This window comes from Lepisosteus oculatus, chromosome 29 (assembly GCF_040954835.1).
Source record: "Lepisosteus oculatus isolate fLepOcu1 chromosome 29, fLepOcu1.hap2, whole genome shotgun sequence".
NCBI lineage: Eukaryota > Metazoa > Chordata > Actinopteri > Semionotiformes > Lepisosteidae > Lepisosteus > Lepisosteus oculatus.
Genome location: NC_090724.1, coordinates 5,607,807 through 5,625,069, shown reverse-complemented (window position 1 = coordinate 5,625,069; position 17,263 = coordinate 5,607,807). Strand labels below are relative to the sequence as shown.

Below are 17,263 nucleotides of genomic sequence, written 5' to 3'. Positions count from 1 at the left end.
GCTATACTGCTAATCTTCAGATCATTTACTTGATCTACACATAAAATCTTGGAAATGTTAATGTTTAGTGGGAAACCATTCCTAACATGATCTCCTCAGCTCATTATGGTATTCCTGGCAATTAGGGGTATATAGCAGTGGCAAAAGGAAATGGTCTCTGGGTTATGACATTTGAGAGCTGGGTTCCTCTGGCCTGGGGCTGTCGGTACACAACAGCATGCCGCCTGCAATCTGAGGGAGGAGATTCTTTAAGATGTCCAAAACAACATGCCAGCAGTTTGAAAATAAATCAATGTTACTTCTGAAAGATCTGCAGGTTGAGGTGGTGGCGATGTCATGTTTTATTAGGTTTTTTTGGGGGGGAGCGGCCACTGTTGAAAACGGTCCGTGCTGCTACATCTCAGCTCCAGGGTGTTGGGTTCAGTTTCAGCCTTGTGTTTGTGTGTCTTTTCAGCTGTCGAAGACAGGCGGGACAGATTGGATTGGCCCTCCCCTGATGTGTTGCCTGACTCACCTAAAGCAGGTTTTTAGTGACCCCAAACCGCAGATCTAGTTTGGGAAGGAGGGCTCTGGTTCCACTCTGTCATACATTTGTCATCATGCATGGATTGCCTATGAACAGTTACTGCTATGGCATGGGGCCACTAGGCCCATTTTACAAATTCAGAAAGGCTCACCCAGCATGGTGCTCAAAGGGTTTCAGAGCGTCATGCTCTACTGACCTAGCTAGCCATGCTAGCCCAGGTGTCTCATTTTAACCTGGCCTTTCCCCTTAACAGGTGAAGGAGCTGCCTCTCTGTACCCCCCCCCCAAAAAAAAACTCAATGGTATCTTCCTTACGCCAAACCAGAAGACATAAAGCAGAATGAAGGCCCAACTATAAGAGCAGCAGGGGCTTCACTGTCATTCACTGTCCACACTGTTGCCATGAATGTGGGCTACAGAAAGCTCCTTATTTAGAACTATTTAGAAAAGCCAGAATCTACTGCTAACAGGGGAACGGATGCAGTGGTTTCCAAAGACGAACCATCATCTTTGTAGCTGTGGTGTCAAACACAGTCAAACAGATCCATTTCTGCTGCTCTGAAAGACTAAGCCACTAAGTCACCGATCACCAGCAGCTCCAGGCTGGAGCGAGGGATATTCTTGTCAAGACTCAGGCAAGGTGGAGGAAACCCAAAGCTAATTGTATGCTTATACGCTTTAAACATGATCATGGCATGGACAGAAGGATCACAAAGAAACAGGAAGGAGTTCAGGTGGGCGACTCTTTGCACTGGTAGATTCTGGTCGTTAAAAGCCGAACCTGCTCCCTTCTCGAGGGTGAAGGGAGATGGCCAACGGACCCCTGCAACAAAGTCGCATGAAAGACGAGCCACAAGGGTGCCAGAGAACGATCTTCCAGAACCGCCTAGGCTAGTTATGCAACCTGAGGTTCCCAATAATGGGAAAAGGATTCAGACTGCGGAGGCAAAGACACCAACGTGCTTCCAGTATCTTTTCGCAGGTGCACCCTCCGTGCCCAGAACTTTTGCAGCCCAGGTCTCGTCCTGGTCGGTGGTGTGCCCACCAACAGTGCCAAGAGCCCAAACCAGCTCTGCGGCCACTCTTGGGACAGCTGGCTCGCTGTCTTCCGCGTTCTCCTCAAGTCCATGCCTGCTTCCTCTTTTCACAGTCCGCCGTCTGCTCTTTCCACTAGGGAACAGCCCTGCAGCGCTCTTTTCTCAGAAGCGGGGACTGTCTCAGTTTCCTGCCTCTTCTTGATAACAGCCGGTCGTAGGCTCGGCCGGTTCAAACAGGATCTCCATCTCAAAGAAACCCTACTGAAAGAGCTGTACTGTAACTGTCACACTCCCGCCACTTGTTGTCTTCTTGGGTTTCTACAGGCCCTGAACTACAGAACCAGCTCTTTCAGTGGGTTAAACCTGGCTTTGCAGTAGACCTCACTCCCTTCGATCACTGGGTGTTCCGAGATCAAGAAAGCCAGGGAGGATCTGAGAACATGAACCTCCTACGCTGAGATCAAGACAGACACAGCAATCAACTGAAAATAGATACAAAACACTGCAAGAGGAGACAGAAACAAATGATCAGGCCGTTTGAGAAACAGTTATTCTCGGGAAGTGTTTAAGAAACAGAAATTCACAGACTATGACATGATTAATCAAAAGGTCATGACAGGTGGGCATTTTTTTCCCCTTAAAAATCGTGCCACCCATTTTCTGAGGAAGAGCACTTCCACAGAAAATGTCAGAGCCCAAGAAAAAAAAAAAGACAAACAAAAAGCAGTTTTAAAGATACAAAAAATACATATGTAGAAGTTTGTTTCTCAGGCATATTACAAAAAATTAATAGTTCCCATTCTGATCAGTGAACCTACATTAAATGTTGGTATACAGTCATATGAAACAGCATATTTTTTAAAAAGGCACATTAATCATTATGCCCTTATTAATTTTGGTTCAGCATTATTCCTGGTAACTTAAAGATATTACTAAACAAGTTGTTTCGTTTTTAAACGTTTAAATTTTAGCAGCTTAAAAAAACAGAAAACAAATGCCAAAATAGTTTGTTGTTTAAAAAGGCGCGTTGCACAACAAATTGAACACCAGAAAAATGGATCTAAGTGCACACAGCAATGTGTTACTTTTAAATAAATTAACAGGAGTGGAAGTTTTGTTTGCTACGGAAGCTAAACGAGACGTCAGTCAAGCGTTCGTGGGGCAGGCTTTGGGGATTTGCAGAAAGTGGCCTGGGCCCGTCTAGATCCAGGAACTCGGGGCTGAGAGTCTCCTCAGGCAGGTTGACTCTCCTGGGGGACGCCACCTCAGTCAAGTCCCCGGGATGAGAGTAGTAGGACCAGCAGGTGGAGGCCGAGCCCAGGGAGGAGGTCTCGGAGGCAGGGAAGCTGGTGAGGCTGCCTGAGTCGAGGCGCTCTGAGAAGGAGGTGGACTCGGGGAGGCTGAGGCACTGGAGGTCGCTGGAGGAGAAGGAGGAAGAGCAGGGCGCCTGGGGCTCGTGGAGGTTGAGTTTGGCTACCAGCGGTTTGCCAACAGTGACCAGCTGTCTCTCCTGGACCTCCTCGTCCATGTGGGAATACTGGTAGTGAAGGCAGACTGTGAACGTCAGGTCCCTCTGCACAAAGAAAAACACCCACAGTCACCCAGCTAGTAAAGCTCATGCAACAGGACAGCTTATTTTAAAAGATGTTCAATGCACGAGTGGGCTAGGGACCTTCAGTCTTTGCAGGGCGCTGAGCCGTGTGTACAGACAGGCTGGCTCTGTAGCAGGCAGGCTGTCCATTGTGAAGAGCAGGCTGCCAGCGTCCTGGGGGCTCTCCTGATTGGTCATCTTCAAATCCACTTCCAGGTCCTGCCACACACACACACACAACACAGTGTTTGTGGCCTTAATTTCATAGCAGAAGGACGATGGGTCTTAATATCTTAATACCTTTTATACCAATTAAAATCGCTAATCCGGTTTTTGGTCAATAAAATGCAGAAGTATTTTCTTCACAACACTGAAGAGATGTTATTTTTTTCTCTCATTAATCAAATTATTCCTTCATTTAAGTCACTGAAAGGCAGCTCGGATGGAGATGACTGCTCTGTTAAAGTGAGTTTGTCTCTCCCGTGACAGGGGTGAAAAGCTTTAAGCTTTGATTCTTATTTCCTGTTTTTGCTGACATTTATCTTCTTTTACCCATAATAGAGTTCAGCTGGAGCCTTCAGGTTCTCCGTGTTTCGCTCCCCCGCGCATATAATAAAAAGGTTTAACTGTTGAGACAGACTCCTGAAACGAGGAAAAATGCAAGTCTGCGGGTTGCTAAAGCAGGTAAGCCCCACGCTGCTTGTGAAAAACTTTGTTCACCGTTGGCAAAAGAGCTGACACGTATTACGTGTGGAGAAAAAGCTGCTAAACAGCTCGACCTGCTGCCCCTCTCGAATGACAGTCAAGGCCAATTCACACCGAAAGCGTTTCTGACGCATGTTTTAGTCGTCCGTCTCACGGAAGAGATACGCTTCCATTTTAACCCAATGTTTCAGTCCACACCGGCTCCGCCAGACGCGTGTCTCAAGTCCGTCCTCCAGCATTTTCTTTTACGCTCCGAGTCTATTTTCTTTCCACTTGCGCACGTGAGTGAAGCGTAAAACCCACAGAAATCCATTCAAATCGCACAAAACTCACACTTTCTATATATACGCTGTGAACTATATAAGCACAATCTAAAGCAATATTCTGATCATGCCGGCCCAGAGTGGTGCACCGATAATGGTGCACCGATAACAGTGCAACTTTTCACTTTGCTGTCACGAGCACAGTAATTAGCTGATGACACCGGCAAGGGTAAAGTATTTTTTGAGCCACAATTAACAGAGATCCACCCGCTCGTGTCGGGTTTTAATCAGCTACACTGTGTTGTAATTACAGGTAGCCCAACTTAGGCTGTTTCTCTCTCTCTCTCTAATGTTCTGGTGACCTTCCCATGTTTGGATACGGAACGCAAGTGTCGGACTTGGTGTGGATTGGACGCTTTCGCTGCACTGACGTGTCGCTTCTGGCGTGAATTCGGGGTCAGTCGTAGATATAGCAGGTGCAGTCAAACGTACGCTGATAGAGCGCGTTAAGATGAGCAGATGCTTTTCACTGCAATTAGATAAGTCTGTGGATGTTGTTGATTTGGCCAATTCGCTCGTTTACCTTAGATACGAGTTTGAGGGTACGTCCCAAGCCGCTACAAACAAGAACTACAGGAGAGCACATATTTCAAGCTTCTGAACGAATTTATCGACTGGAAAAAATGCGTCGGAGTTTGTACAGTTTACAGCGATGACAGACAGACACAGCGGTGTAGTTGCACGAATTAGAGAGGGTGCTCCAGATATGACGCGGACGCACTGCAGCATCCACCGCGAGGCCTTGGCAGCCAAGAAAATCCCTGAGGATTTGAAATCTGTTAGACTCTGCTGTCAAAGTTGTGAATTGTATCAAGGCTCGACCAATGACTTCGCTTCGGCTTTGCTCGACTAAACAGGCTCACCCCTGTCACTGAAATGGTAAGTGCTCAGTGCTATTTTTATTATATGTGTGTGCGCGCATGCGCTCATGTTGGTCATTGAGATTTTCTGTGGTTCCTGTGAGCTGACTTGTACTGTAGGTGGTACTTGGATGCTTTGGTTTGATCAGGGGTGGTACTTGGTCCAAAGCATTTGAGAACCACTGTTCTAGGGCAATGTGCTGCCTCACCTCGGAGAAGTCTGTGAGCTGGGCGCTGCAGGAGATGATATTTGCGGGCTTGTCCAGGACACGGGTGTAGATGATCATTATGTTGGAGAACTCGGCAGCGAAGCCCAGCTGCACCGTCACCCCACATTCAAACTGCAGGTGCCTTCTGTCTGGGAGCACTGAGACACAGGGGCGACAAACACAAAGCTGGCTAGAGATGATCAAGAGCTCCATTTCCCAACTGCACTTCCCCTCAGCCTTGTATCACTGAGTTTTCTCTTCATTGACTGTTTCACATGCCATTGTGTCCGTTTTCTCTATTCACCCCAATGCTGTTTCTTTATTGATTACTACGCTGTGCCATATTGTCTTAGGTTTATGATAATAATCCCTTACACTTACATAGCTCATTTCTGGACACTCACCAGGAGCTTTACAGGTAATGGGGATCCCCTCCACCACCACCAGTGTGCAGTCCCACCTGGATGATGCCCCAGTCCGCTCCCCACACACCAGCTCTCAGTGGTGAGCAGAGCAGAGTGATGAAGCCAGTTCAGAGATGGGGATGATTAGGAGGCCATGATTGGTAAAGACCAAAGGGAAACAGGACACCGGGGCAGCACTCCTACTCTTTTTGGGGTTTTTAATGACAACAGAGAGACAGGACCTTGGGTTTATGTCTCATCTGGAGGACTGTGACTTTTTTTTTACAGCATACAGTCCCTGTCACTATACTGAGGCATTAGAGCCCACACAGACTGCAGGGTGAGCACCCCCTGCTGGCCCCACTAACACCTCTTCCAGCAGCAACCTTAGCTTTCCCATGATGTCACCCAACCATAAGTGGGTGGTCAGTTGTGAGTTGCAGGGTGATATGGCTGCTGGCAATCCTTGGGCTGCACTAAGGATGCTGTTCCAAATTAGAACATGAGCATTTATTCTAAGAATCAGTCTTGGATGACCCTGGGTGTCCTTGGGCATGGTGGAGGACCAGGAGCCACTGTCCTGGGTCAGGGCTGGGCCTGTGCCCATGGATGGGATGTCAGGCTGCTCCGTGCCAGGTTGGAATTCGGGGACTGGGGATCTCACCGTGCGCGATAGCCCACTGCAGGTTGCGCGCAGACGTCACCTCGGGGCTGTCAGAGGTCCGGATACGGTCAGTGAGGGCCCGTCTCTCGGACAGGTTACTCCGCAGCTCCAGGGCCTGTCTGCCCCGCGTGATCTCACACTGGCCCATGTCTGCAGAGAGGGAGACCGGAGGAGTCACGCAGCGGGAGAGAGAGGGGGGCTAACCCCAACAACCACTGTCGGTGCACAGAGATCCGGAGAGAAACGGACTGGGGAGAGGCGAGAAAGGCGCACAAGGACACTGAGGCCGTCACCTTCAGCCACTCTGTCCAGCATGACCGTGACCTTCTCGTCCTCTAGGAGGCGCTGTTTAAGGAAGCTGATAAAGATGCCATTGGAGAGGGAGCCTTTATTCACTTCGTAGGCCTCAGCGTCCACACACCTGCAATCACGCGCAGAGTCCCTCAGCCAAACACAGGATTTCAGTTCATCCACTTACAGTAGTGTGTTAATTTACAGCCAGTTCCCTTAACTTTTTTTTTAGTAATACAACAATATTGAATAAACTGCATGAATTTCATCCTCGCCAGAGGAAATAGTCAGGTTTGGCATCTTGTTGTAGAAAAGACAGAAGGGGCTCTTTCTGGCTTTATTACAGAAAAAATCTTATCAATACAATGAATTAATATCTGAGATTTCCTCATGTAACCTCTAAGTTATTTATATATATAAAGAGGGAGAGAGGATAAATGGCTGAAAAAGACAAGACAGAAGCAGCTGAAATTCAGTTTTTCCACAGTTAGGCACTGGCAGGTCAGTCAATTCTCTTTGAAGACTGCTAGCTGAAACAAATCAATACACTGATCAGTCTTACTCTTTTATTTCTGACTCTTTAAATCCATAGGACTGTAACAGCTTTCTAAACAGGGTGAAAAGGCGGTCTGGTCAGACTCACGTGGCATAGCCAAATACAATGTTTGCCGTCACCTTCAAAGACCCAGGCTGAGGTATGATGTCGTCGTTCAAGTTCCTGGAGTAAATGCAAAGTCGTGAATTTGTGCACTTCTGGGCACTGCAGCGCTGTAAGGATACAGTAGGCCTCAACGAGACCTCCCATTCACCTGACAGTCAGTCGTTGGGCTACTTGCTGAAATTACAGCATTGAATCATAATGGGCGAGCGACCAGGGGCTAGTGGCACAATTCTCTACAGCTAATGACTTAATTCAGTTTGGTTAATTAAAAACTGATTCAATTAAGAGGTAAAAGGTAATGAATTAAAGGTAATCAGGGTAATGAAAACAAAAGGGCTTGCGGCCAACCAGGAAAACGAAGATAAAGCCCATTTTGGCTTGTTTTTGACAAAGCAAAGCTTGTGAGGCCTTTGTCGGGTTTCTGTGTAATCCCTCTGCTAGTTAGGCAACTTGTGACTGATTTAACAAAGGTATTTTACACTGATGCCTTTAATTCAGCCAGTACCTGTTCCTTGTAGATAACGAGGCGTGACTGGACGCTGGGAGGGGGGGGCAGGCTTACCTTTTGCGACACATGTCCAGCAGGAAGACGTTGAGGCCCGTCTCGCGCTCCTGCATGCGCTGCAGGACGTCCTGCACCCACAGGCAGTGCTCGGAGGTGTAGGTGGCCGGGGAGTCGATGGGCACCATGAAGCTGTTCCCATAGTTCTCGTAGCCGTGGCCTGCAAAGTACAGCAGCCCTGCGGGAGCACGCGAGGGCCACCAGGGGTGGACGGTTATCACGGGCCCTGGAGAAAAGGGCCACGCTGAGCCCCTGGGGAAAATAACTGGACCAGCTGAGCAATTCAAAGGACTGCAGCCCCAAGTAAGATGAATCTGAACCTCCCTGAACGTTAGCTGTACACACCCATGCCCATTCTCGCACAGCCACACTAGTATTGCTAATTGCGGGGCTTGCCATTGACGCTCAATTGTATTTATTCTTTTCCTTTAGTCTGTACACCACCTAGGCGTAAAACCTCACAGGACATGGTACAAGGGAACTGTGCTTTTGTGGATCTCGCATCATTTCCTTTGCTTAAACTGTGCATGTACTTCATTTTGCTATGCTTTTTCCCCATTCCTGTTGCGTTTTTATTGTGGCTCTTGATGTTTTACCACAAGAACATAAGGAAGATTACAAATCGGAGGAGGGCCCTTGGTCATTCGAGTCCGTTGGGTAGTTGTTAATTGATCCAAAGACCTCATCCGGATTTGCCAGGGTATGGGCTTCAGCAGCTTGCCTGGGTAGCTTACTGCAGACTCTCACAAGCGCCTGCATTGTGTCCTCTGAACAGTTGAAAGAGATCCACTGGAATGACTTTGTCCCCCCCCCCCCCCGTAACCTCTGCTCAAGCTTAAAAAGGTTCCTCTCGGTGCAGGCTGTTTTTTTTTCCCTGGATGCTCTGCCGTAGTGCACTTTGTCTGAACGGTGGTACAGCACAGATGAAGAGCAGGCAGACTGACCATAGACCCCTCTGTCCAGCAGCAGCAGGAACTCGGAGACGGCACTCTGCATCTCCTGCCTGTTCAGGTCCAGCAGGGAGACCACCTTGAAGTCGAGCTGACGCAGCAGGTTGGTCAGCTCGTGCACGTCGGCCATGGGCGCCCGCAGCTGGCGGTGGTGGTGATAGTTCATGTTGCCCATCAGCAGTGCCACCTTGTCTGTGGCTGAGAGGGGGACAGACGGAGGGCGGGCTCATGTCCAGCAGAGGCCATGAGCCAGCTGAACATGGCAGAACTATCGACACTGAACATCATCAGAAGGTTAAATTGGGTCATCGAGCTCGTCTGGTTCGATTTCTCTGGAGTTGCATTACCAATATTGCTTCTGTGTGGGGGGGAAAACCCTGCAAGTATGCAGTCCCCTTGAGTCCCACCCCCTGGAAAGGAAAAACTCAGTGAACCCTACCCAGCATGCCTTTGGGAGGTAGGAGCTTACCAGAGCATCTGGCAAAACCAGGTGAACAGAGGGAGAACATGCAAACTCCCCTTAGACTAGCACCTCAATCAGTCCAGAATTGAACCTAGGACTGGAGTTCTGTGAGGCAGAAATGCTAGAAATTGGTGAGAAGGGATATAAGGGTGAACTAAATCAACACCCAGGTAGGCTGCAGTAAATTTATCTGTACATTTAAAGCAATATAGCTAACCTGATCACATGTGGATAAACATACATATATTGGCACACCACAGCATTTACAAAGAAGCTGCCTGTATCCTTAATTATCATGTTTTTTCGTTTTAATTCAGTTTTTATGGACAGTGTTCAGACTTACCATAGAAGCGACTGAGCTGTCTGGTTAGGTCTGGGACAAATCCTGTGAAAGACAGTAAATTATTCCCAATTTTTATTTTCCAGTGCAAAAGATGCCAAAGGGGCTATATTATACAGACAGTACTTCACAAATCATAGCACAGGTCATGGAATGCCATCATTTATGTTCACTGACTAAGCTTCTCAAACAGTGAACGCTGGCTCAGTGTGTAGTGGAGAGGTCTCAGGTGTACAGAAGAGATTATGTTTACATAGTGTGGATCAGGAATTTCCTGTAGATCATTATGTAGTACAGTACATTACTGTGCTATATGATACTGAAGGAAATATTAAACAGTTATGTTCATTGCAACAAGCTCACCTTTCACACTGACATGCTTCAACAAAGTGAAGTTGAATATTTGACATTCAAATTACATTTCATTTTGAAATGAATGTTAGTTCTTGTGTTATCAGTGCTCATTATTTTAAAATCTTGTGGCCTACTGGTGAAGGATGTGAGACGTTGGGCTGTCTGGGAAGCACTGGACTGGTTTGGGGATTTATTAGTGGAGAGAGCACAGTAGAGCCCTCTGCTGGCGAAAAAGAGTGAACGAGAGGGTTTTGCTTCAGTAGGTGGGGGGGTAGCAGGGGTGGGCTGGAAACACACCTTCATCTCTCTCATCCCAGGAAGAGCCAGTAAACGAGCCAGGACCTGAACAATGCCCATCCAGAGGAGAAAGAAAAACAAAGACAATGACATCAGGAGTTACACTCTGACTCATCCCACACAGGCTTGATTACTGGAGATGCTCTGATGCCAGTCTTGTCTGCATTGCTCTGTGTGTCTTCCCTTCTGTTCACTATTGCACAGTAGGTAGTTCACTCTTGCTAAAATCAGAGGGCAGCTCAAAACTCTGCCATTTGTAAAGGAAACCTGACACAGTTACTATGTTGACTGTAGAACAGCCTGCCTCTAACCTCACCCTGGGTTTGTAAGTAAGCCAGTGCAACATAGCTCCTCTCCTGAAGCAGCTGCAGTCTAGCGCAAAACTGCCAAGAGTTCAAGAAAATGGAACAGTATTCTCAATTAGTTTTGTTGAACCCCCGTTAATTACTACAGTGGGATAAAGGCACTGCAAACCTTGATCCATCAGTGCTATGTACCTCTGAACTATTAACCGTACAGAGAAATGCTCTCCTTCACCCCCTCTTACCTATTTCCACATGGGCCCGGTCACTCCACAGCTCATGGTAGGTATTATAGACTCTGCAGCTGTACTGGCCTCGGTCTGCGGTTGTCACACAGCTGATCTGGAAGCAAACACAGAACACACACAGGCCACACTCAGCTGCTATAACAGAGTGAAAACAGCAGCATGATTTAGGATATGCTGGTATGTGAGAGGCACTGTTACCGAATGAATGAATTTCGGCAAAAATGGCTTTTTACAAAGGGTGTGTCGGGGTGTGGAACAGTATTGGGTATCCAGGTACACTGTATGGGGGGGTATGAGGGGAATGTGGAATGGGTTGTATAGGTGTAATTTGGGTTCTGTCTCTGGACATACAAGCACAGGATATGGGATTCCTGTCGGGATTACATCTGTATCCATAAACCCAGTGTGTTACGTTTACTGTGAAGTGGACTGAGCGCCTGGATGGTGTTTTCGTTAACAACCCCCAGAATCCACCGCTGCTTCTCCAAGTGGGGGTCTTACCTGCAGACGGGGCTGGAGGGCCTGACGAATGGGCTCTTTGTTGTGGTACCACTGGTACTGTGGTGGGGGGTTGCCTTTGGCGATGCACTCCAGGCACAAGGGGTCTCCCTCAGACAGCGCCAGGGGCTTGGGCTGTGTGGTGATTTGCAGGCTCACAGCAGAGGGGAAGAAGCCACTGGCTGGAGACCCTAGATCACAGAGACAGTCAGTGGCTGAGCAAAGCCTTAACAGAGCTGCTGGGGCCAGTGGTCCAAGTGGTCCCCTCATCCCAGACTTGGCATTGTAGCAGAGTCGTTTGTACTGTAGACAAAGGGCAGTGAAGCAAGCAAATCTGATAATAAATAAAATAATAAGAAATAATAAAAAAGGCAAACAGAATGTTATCACTTAAAAAGTGCAGAAAGTAAATTTCTATGTTATGTTAAAATTGTACAATGCATCAGTAAAACCTAATTTCAAATATTGCATACAAGTGTGGTCACTACCTCACAAAACATGTATAATCCATTACCTATAAAGAGCTTAGAGTGGAGTGTCTAGAAAAGCACTATATATGTGTAAGGAACTATTATTATCATTATTAGTAGTAGGTGTTGTTGTTTTTTTTCCTATCAAAATAAACTTTATTTCACAAAAAACATTTCACAATAAGTGGTTCATGTGTAATCTGCAAAGGAACAAGTAATAGGTTTATTTCATTCTTGTTCGTCAAGAAGGCTTCACAGTCGAAACGTTGCGTTTTCTCTCTTCTCTTTTCAGCACGGATTTCACAATAAGTACACGCTCTATCAAATTATCAAACTTACATCAAATAAGAACTTTCTGAATCAGGTGCTTATTCGTAGTTGTTGCTGTTAGTAGTAGTATTACTATTAGCTATACCTGGGATGGAGCTGCTGCTCTGGGCCAGGCGCACCTGAGCCCAGTCAGAGAAGAGGAAGTTCTCTCCATGGTGGACTCGGCAGATGTAGTGTCCCTGCTGGGCAGCGCTGAAGGGGCAGATGACCAGCTCTGGGGAGCTGCCATTGGGCACCTAGGACACATGGACACCCTGACACTAACACAGTGGAGCTCATTTACTGCCACAGCATTTCCTACAACACCCATCTCCTGTCGCATTCTTTAACACTCTCTAATGTACAATTTGCTTTAGTCCTCTTTATGCATGTTTGTGACAATCTGCATTTTATTAACGGAGGCTGTCTTGACTGTCTGTCAGCCATAGAAAAAACCCTCTTTTTCTAAAGAACCTCTGAGCTCTGGGCAGGTACTGAAAATCTGCTCAGTATAGAGGCATCTGGAGTGCACCAGGGTGCTGCTACAGGCAGACACAGTGAAAAGAGCAACACGACACACCTGTAGCAGTGACCAGACCAGAACAAACACTGATACCAAGCAGCACGCTTCCTATATGTATTTTGAGGACAAGAATGGAAACTATGTGGAAGTGGATTTAAAACTGAATCCGCAGGAGGCACTTCTTTATCCAAAGGGTTGTGGGTGTATGCGACAAGCCACCCATCCGTGTGGTTGAAGCCAGTACCCAGGATCCATTCATTACACAGCTGGGTGAGATCCTTAGAACAATCAACTACTGACAACTTAAGGTCCCGATGGGCTGAATGGCCTCCTGTAGTTTGTAACTGTTCTTTTGTGCCTGAGTGTTGTGCCATGATGCTCTCAGTAAATGTTGTATGTTGCGCCTTTCGCCATCGAGGCCTGGGGCGTGCTGTGGGAGTCCCGTACCTCTTCCTTTCCTCTGAACCACTGGTAGGCCAAGCCCGGGGGGCCGCTGGCCTTGCAGGTCAAGGTCACCCGCCCCCCCTCCGGCGAGCGCTGGGCCTGCGGCTGCACCAGAATCCGAATCTGTTCCATCACTGCAGCAACAAGAGAGCCAGACAAACAAGTCATGCCCTCTGGGGCTGCGAGCATGACGTCACTGCGGCCTGCGACACACTAGGGTCCCGTCCGGGCTGCATCCCGCTTACTGCTTACTGAAGAACACAAAAAGGCGCTTTAAAAAGCCCTCGATGGCACGGACAACTAGGCACCAAAGAGAAATTGCAGTCCATTAAAACAGGATTTCGTTTTTAATTGCAGCCACACGTTGCATTATGTTTGTAAAAGAGCAAACAAACGAGATCTGTTACAACCAATGATAGTCCAAGCGAAATCAAAGGAAAAGGCAATACGAGTGACACTTTGAAGGGCACTTGAGCAGTTTGTTATTATTTTAGCAACCTGTGCAACTTGTAGAACGTGAATTCACATTTAACCTTGCTTTATAACCCTGTAATCAAGGAAACCACCTCTGTGCTCTCCCGCCTGCTGAGGTCTGTGAAAAGTGCAGACTACAGCTGTCACCCTGGCAGGCTCAGTGCAGTGTCTGTGTGCCGGCGGCGCGGAGACCTTTCTCAGTGAGGTAGCGCACAGCCTCCTGGTGGTCAATTCTCTTCAGGCACTGCAGCAGGTAGCCCAGCGAGCAGGAGCGGTCAGCCAGCAGGGCCAGCAGGTAACGGCTGGGGCTGCCCTTGGCACTGAGCACTTGCAGAGAGCAGCTCATCAGTTCCTTCTCACTGCGGCACAGACACAGCAGGAAGAGCAATCAGGTTGCCAGCTCTACACCGATTACAGTCCTTATTACTGTGTTATTACAGGGATAATAACGTATGTTATTACTATTGCTGATTAAACAGTATTAGCAATGATATCATGAGAAACATTAGAAAACAGCGTGGTTTATGACGTAGCCTTGTCAGGCGCTGCTGGTTTGGACCCCATGCGAGGCGGTAGTAGGCCCTTCCCCGGAAGGGATCCGTTAAGAGCCAAAAGTATCCAAGCGAAGCCGTAGTTGAGGGATAGAGCAAGAGTTTCAAGTGCCAAAAGAGTCGATCAGAAGAATGGAGTCTTTCCAAAAAGGCAGGACGCAGGTTGAGCTCGGGAGAGGGAACCTCGATAGTGAGCGGAGACTGAGTGGAGTGAGAGGGTATAAACAGGGAAATCGTGTGGAATGATGATTGATTAATTAGTGCGTGACTGTCTCTGGTGAGAGGTGCTCGTGGCTATGTGGGGGCATACGGTTCGTGACAAGCTTAACATTTATCAGTGGTAGTTGGCCAATCCCCTGAAGGCAGGAGATAGCTGCAGAATACAGAATGAATGGTTTGTTAGAATTGAAAAAATGTTATATTCGTATAATGCTTGTTTAGGTCATATACCGTGTGGTTTATAAGATTTTGACAAGGCTCCATTCTTGAAAGCTTCTGGTATTTTATCCCCCTTCTCACCTGCAGCACAGGTGGGGCTGGTCAGTCAGAGCGGTGGCCAGCTGCCTCCAGCCACGAGTGGGATTGTCCAGCATGTCAGCCAGACGGTGCAGGACTCCATTGCCCAGAGTTCCCAGGGGCAGGTTCCACTCCTCCATCTCCCGGCCAGGGCTGCCTTCGTGTTGGAAAGCACAGCGCCCAGGCAAGAACAGAAGCACACCCAGATTACAAAGACGCCACTTCCACATCATCATCGTAAGCACGGGAAAGGTAAAATCAGTCGAATGCATCTTTCATCTAATCCTCCCTGTACCCTTTATCTTTTAACCTGGCGCCACTGTGTATCAATCTGTATCCATGGGCTCAATCGCTTTTACATTGTGGATCATTCTGTGTGGCGTCTGCATGTTCTCCCCCGGTCCAGTTTCCTCCCACCTTCTTAAAGACCTGTTCTCTAGGTTAATGGGTGTCTCAGAATTTTCCCTGTAGATGACCTTGTGCGCTGAGCTTCCAGGAGGAACACACAACTTTCCGTGATGAATAAACTTTTATTGGGCAGCAGCCGTCGTCCGTCCAAGCGTCCATCAGATGGTTCAGGTCCAGTAAGCCAGAACCGATCCCGCTAGCAATGAGCAAGGCTTGGTACACACTGGACAGGATGCCAATCCGTCACAGGGCAGACAGACACACAGACGCCAGGGCCAATTTCCCCAGAAGACAGTTAAGCCACCAGCATGTCTTTGGACAGTGGGAGGAAACTGGACCCCCGTGAACATAGTCCAGGATTGAACCCTAGCGCTGCGAGGCAGCAACGCTCACCATTGGATCATTCTACCGCCCCGAAAGTATCGTCTAATTAAAAAAAATCGTGTATAACTTCGAGTTCAGCCGCAACCACCAGGAGGTTTGCGCTGTTCTGGTCTGACGGTCTGCGCGGCGTCACATGAGCCCACCCCCACGCCCACGCTGGTGAGAGCCAGCTGGACACAAAGCGCTTTGTCTTCCTACCCGCTCAGCAACCCACGCACGCACGCATCCCCGCCGTGGCGGTGACAGGCACTGCCCTTCACTGCCACCGAGGGCCATGCGAGTTCTCGCTTTTTATACAGATGTCATATATTCATACGAAGCTGATGGCTAATAGACGCGGAGAGCGTTCACGTTGCTTTTTCGTGTTACAGGTTTTGCAAGCGAGCAAGGAGCTCTGAGTCTAAATGCGTCCTCTCGCGTCGCGTATTTTATCTGCCGTTTAGTGCAACCTAATAGTTCATTTAGAGCACACCCGCCTCCCAGACGTGCCAACGATTGCAATCAGCACCTTCACACCTACTCAATACGGGTCAAGGAGAAGCGATTACTAAGAATAAACCGAAAGGCGGCCGTTTATCTTAGGCGATTATTTTGCCCAGTCTTTTCAACATCTCCGCGCGAGAAATAGCATGTAACTCGAACAACAATGTTAAGTAATTTTTTCCCCCTGAAAATAAAGCAATAGTCCCCTTTTAAGGACTTTTTAAAGTTGTTAAAATCAACTGCTAGACCGTTACACTGAATCCAGCAGCGCATCTGACGATCGTACGAGTTCAGTAAACCACCGAGCAAGAAAAGTGAGAATCGAATAGTTTCGAGAACATTTTTATACTACAGATAGGCTGCAATAAAAAACAGACAATTAAGAATTAAACGTGGCTGTTTTAACACGTCCAGACGCTATTATTAAATAGCACGGAAGGTGTCAACCTGGAAAAGAAGATTTCTGTGTAAAACTTTGAAACAATTAGAACTTCGCTTTGTTAATCCATTTGTGTGACGGTTCTAACACTTACCCTTATACCTATTTGCACACCTGGGCATTTTACTGAAGCAACCCGTTTTAAAACACTTTAGACGCGAGTATAACAGCAAACCTCACAGCTGGGCGCCCAAAGGCGCTATATACGCATTTTCCCTAAAGAACTATATTATTTTCGAATTCGTAAAATTGCTGTCGCCTCTGCTTAAATGTCCTGATTCTTCCAAACCAATTGACCTGCGTCCCTCTCAGCGCTTCGCTCGTAAGCATTCCTCTGTCGCAGTTCCTCGGGAGTCGTGCAGTATTGTTTAAACCTGATTTACGGTGCGTCAGAAGCATCGATAAATAGCTGCCCAGCTTGCCCTTACCTGCTACTAACTGGCTCGTTTCCGGGAGATCAGTGCCACAGGGGGACTCCGATCAAGTATTCAGCGCAAAGGCCGGTGAGTTCAGTTTGTTTTCAATGAACAGTGTTCACCGTTCAGCCCCAGTTTCAACGTGTCTGCGCTTGTGAAGTACAGGCAGGATGATGAAAGAGGCCGGAGGCGAGAGCAACAGCGAAGGAGCGACAAGCTGTGCTGTTGAAAAGAAGGGAGGGCTGGGGGCGATCGCGTCGACTGCTCATGTCAAAAGTGGTTTAAAAATTAGCTGGTTTTTACCCTCCGGCGCAGGCAAACTCGGAAGGAAGCGAAGAGCCTGACAGGCGCGCGCGCGCGCGCGTCCACGTGCGTACGCGCACACACACACACACCCGCCGAGGACCTGAAACTGCATCACGCTCAAGCACTTTAAATGTTCAACTTCTGCTTTCGCCTCTGTCTCTTCTGTTCCTCTTCCCCCCCCACCCCGCCACTATTTGCATGAGCAAAGGAGAACAGTGTTTCTAAAAAAAAAACACCTGCCGAGGTTGAACTTTGC

General features: G+C 48.0%; 1 protein-coding gene across 2 annotated transcripts; it reads right to left on the bottom strand.

Moving 5' to 3' along the window:
* Nucleotides 1–2,110: 2,110 nt before the first annotated feature.
* Nucleotides 2,111–17,073, bottom strand: malt2 (MALT paracaspase 2). Of its 2 annotated transcripts, none has more exons than XM_069186038.1 (17): nucleotides 16,714–17,073; nucleotides 14,575–14,728; nucleotides 13,697–13,863; nucleotides 13,034–13,164; nucleotides 12,170–12,320; nucleotides 11,288–11,475; nucleotides 10,784–10,880; nucleotides 10,237–10,281; nucleotides 9,589–9,630; nucleotides 8,777–8,980; nucleotides 7,833–8,010; nucleotides 7,253–7,327; nucleotides 6,612–6,739; nucleotides 6,319–6,468; nucleotides 5,251–5,408; nucleotides 3,235–3,372; nucleotides 2,111–3,135 (listed from the first exon to the last, which is right to left on the bottom strand). In XM_069186038.1, the coding sequence occupies exons 2-17, from the start codon at nucleotides 14,709–14,711 to the stop codon at nucleotides 2,659–2,661; spliced, it is 2,466 nt and encodes an 821-aa protein (XP_069042139.1). In that variant the 5' UTR covers nucleotides 14,712–14,728; nucleotides 16,714–17,073; the 3' UTR covers nucleotides 2,111–2,658. The 2 variants fall into 2 exon arrangements, with proteins under 2 accessions (XP_069042139.1, XP_069042138.1); XM_069186037.1 differs by lacking the exon at nucleotides 16,714–17,073 and adding an exon at nucleotides 16,380–16,687.
* Between the last annotated feature and the right edge of the window lie 190 nt (nucleotides 17,074–17,263).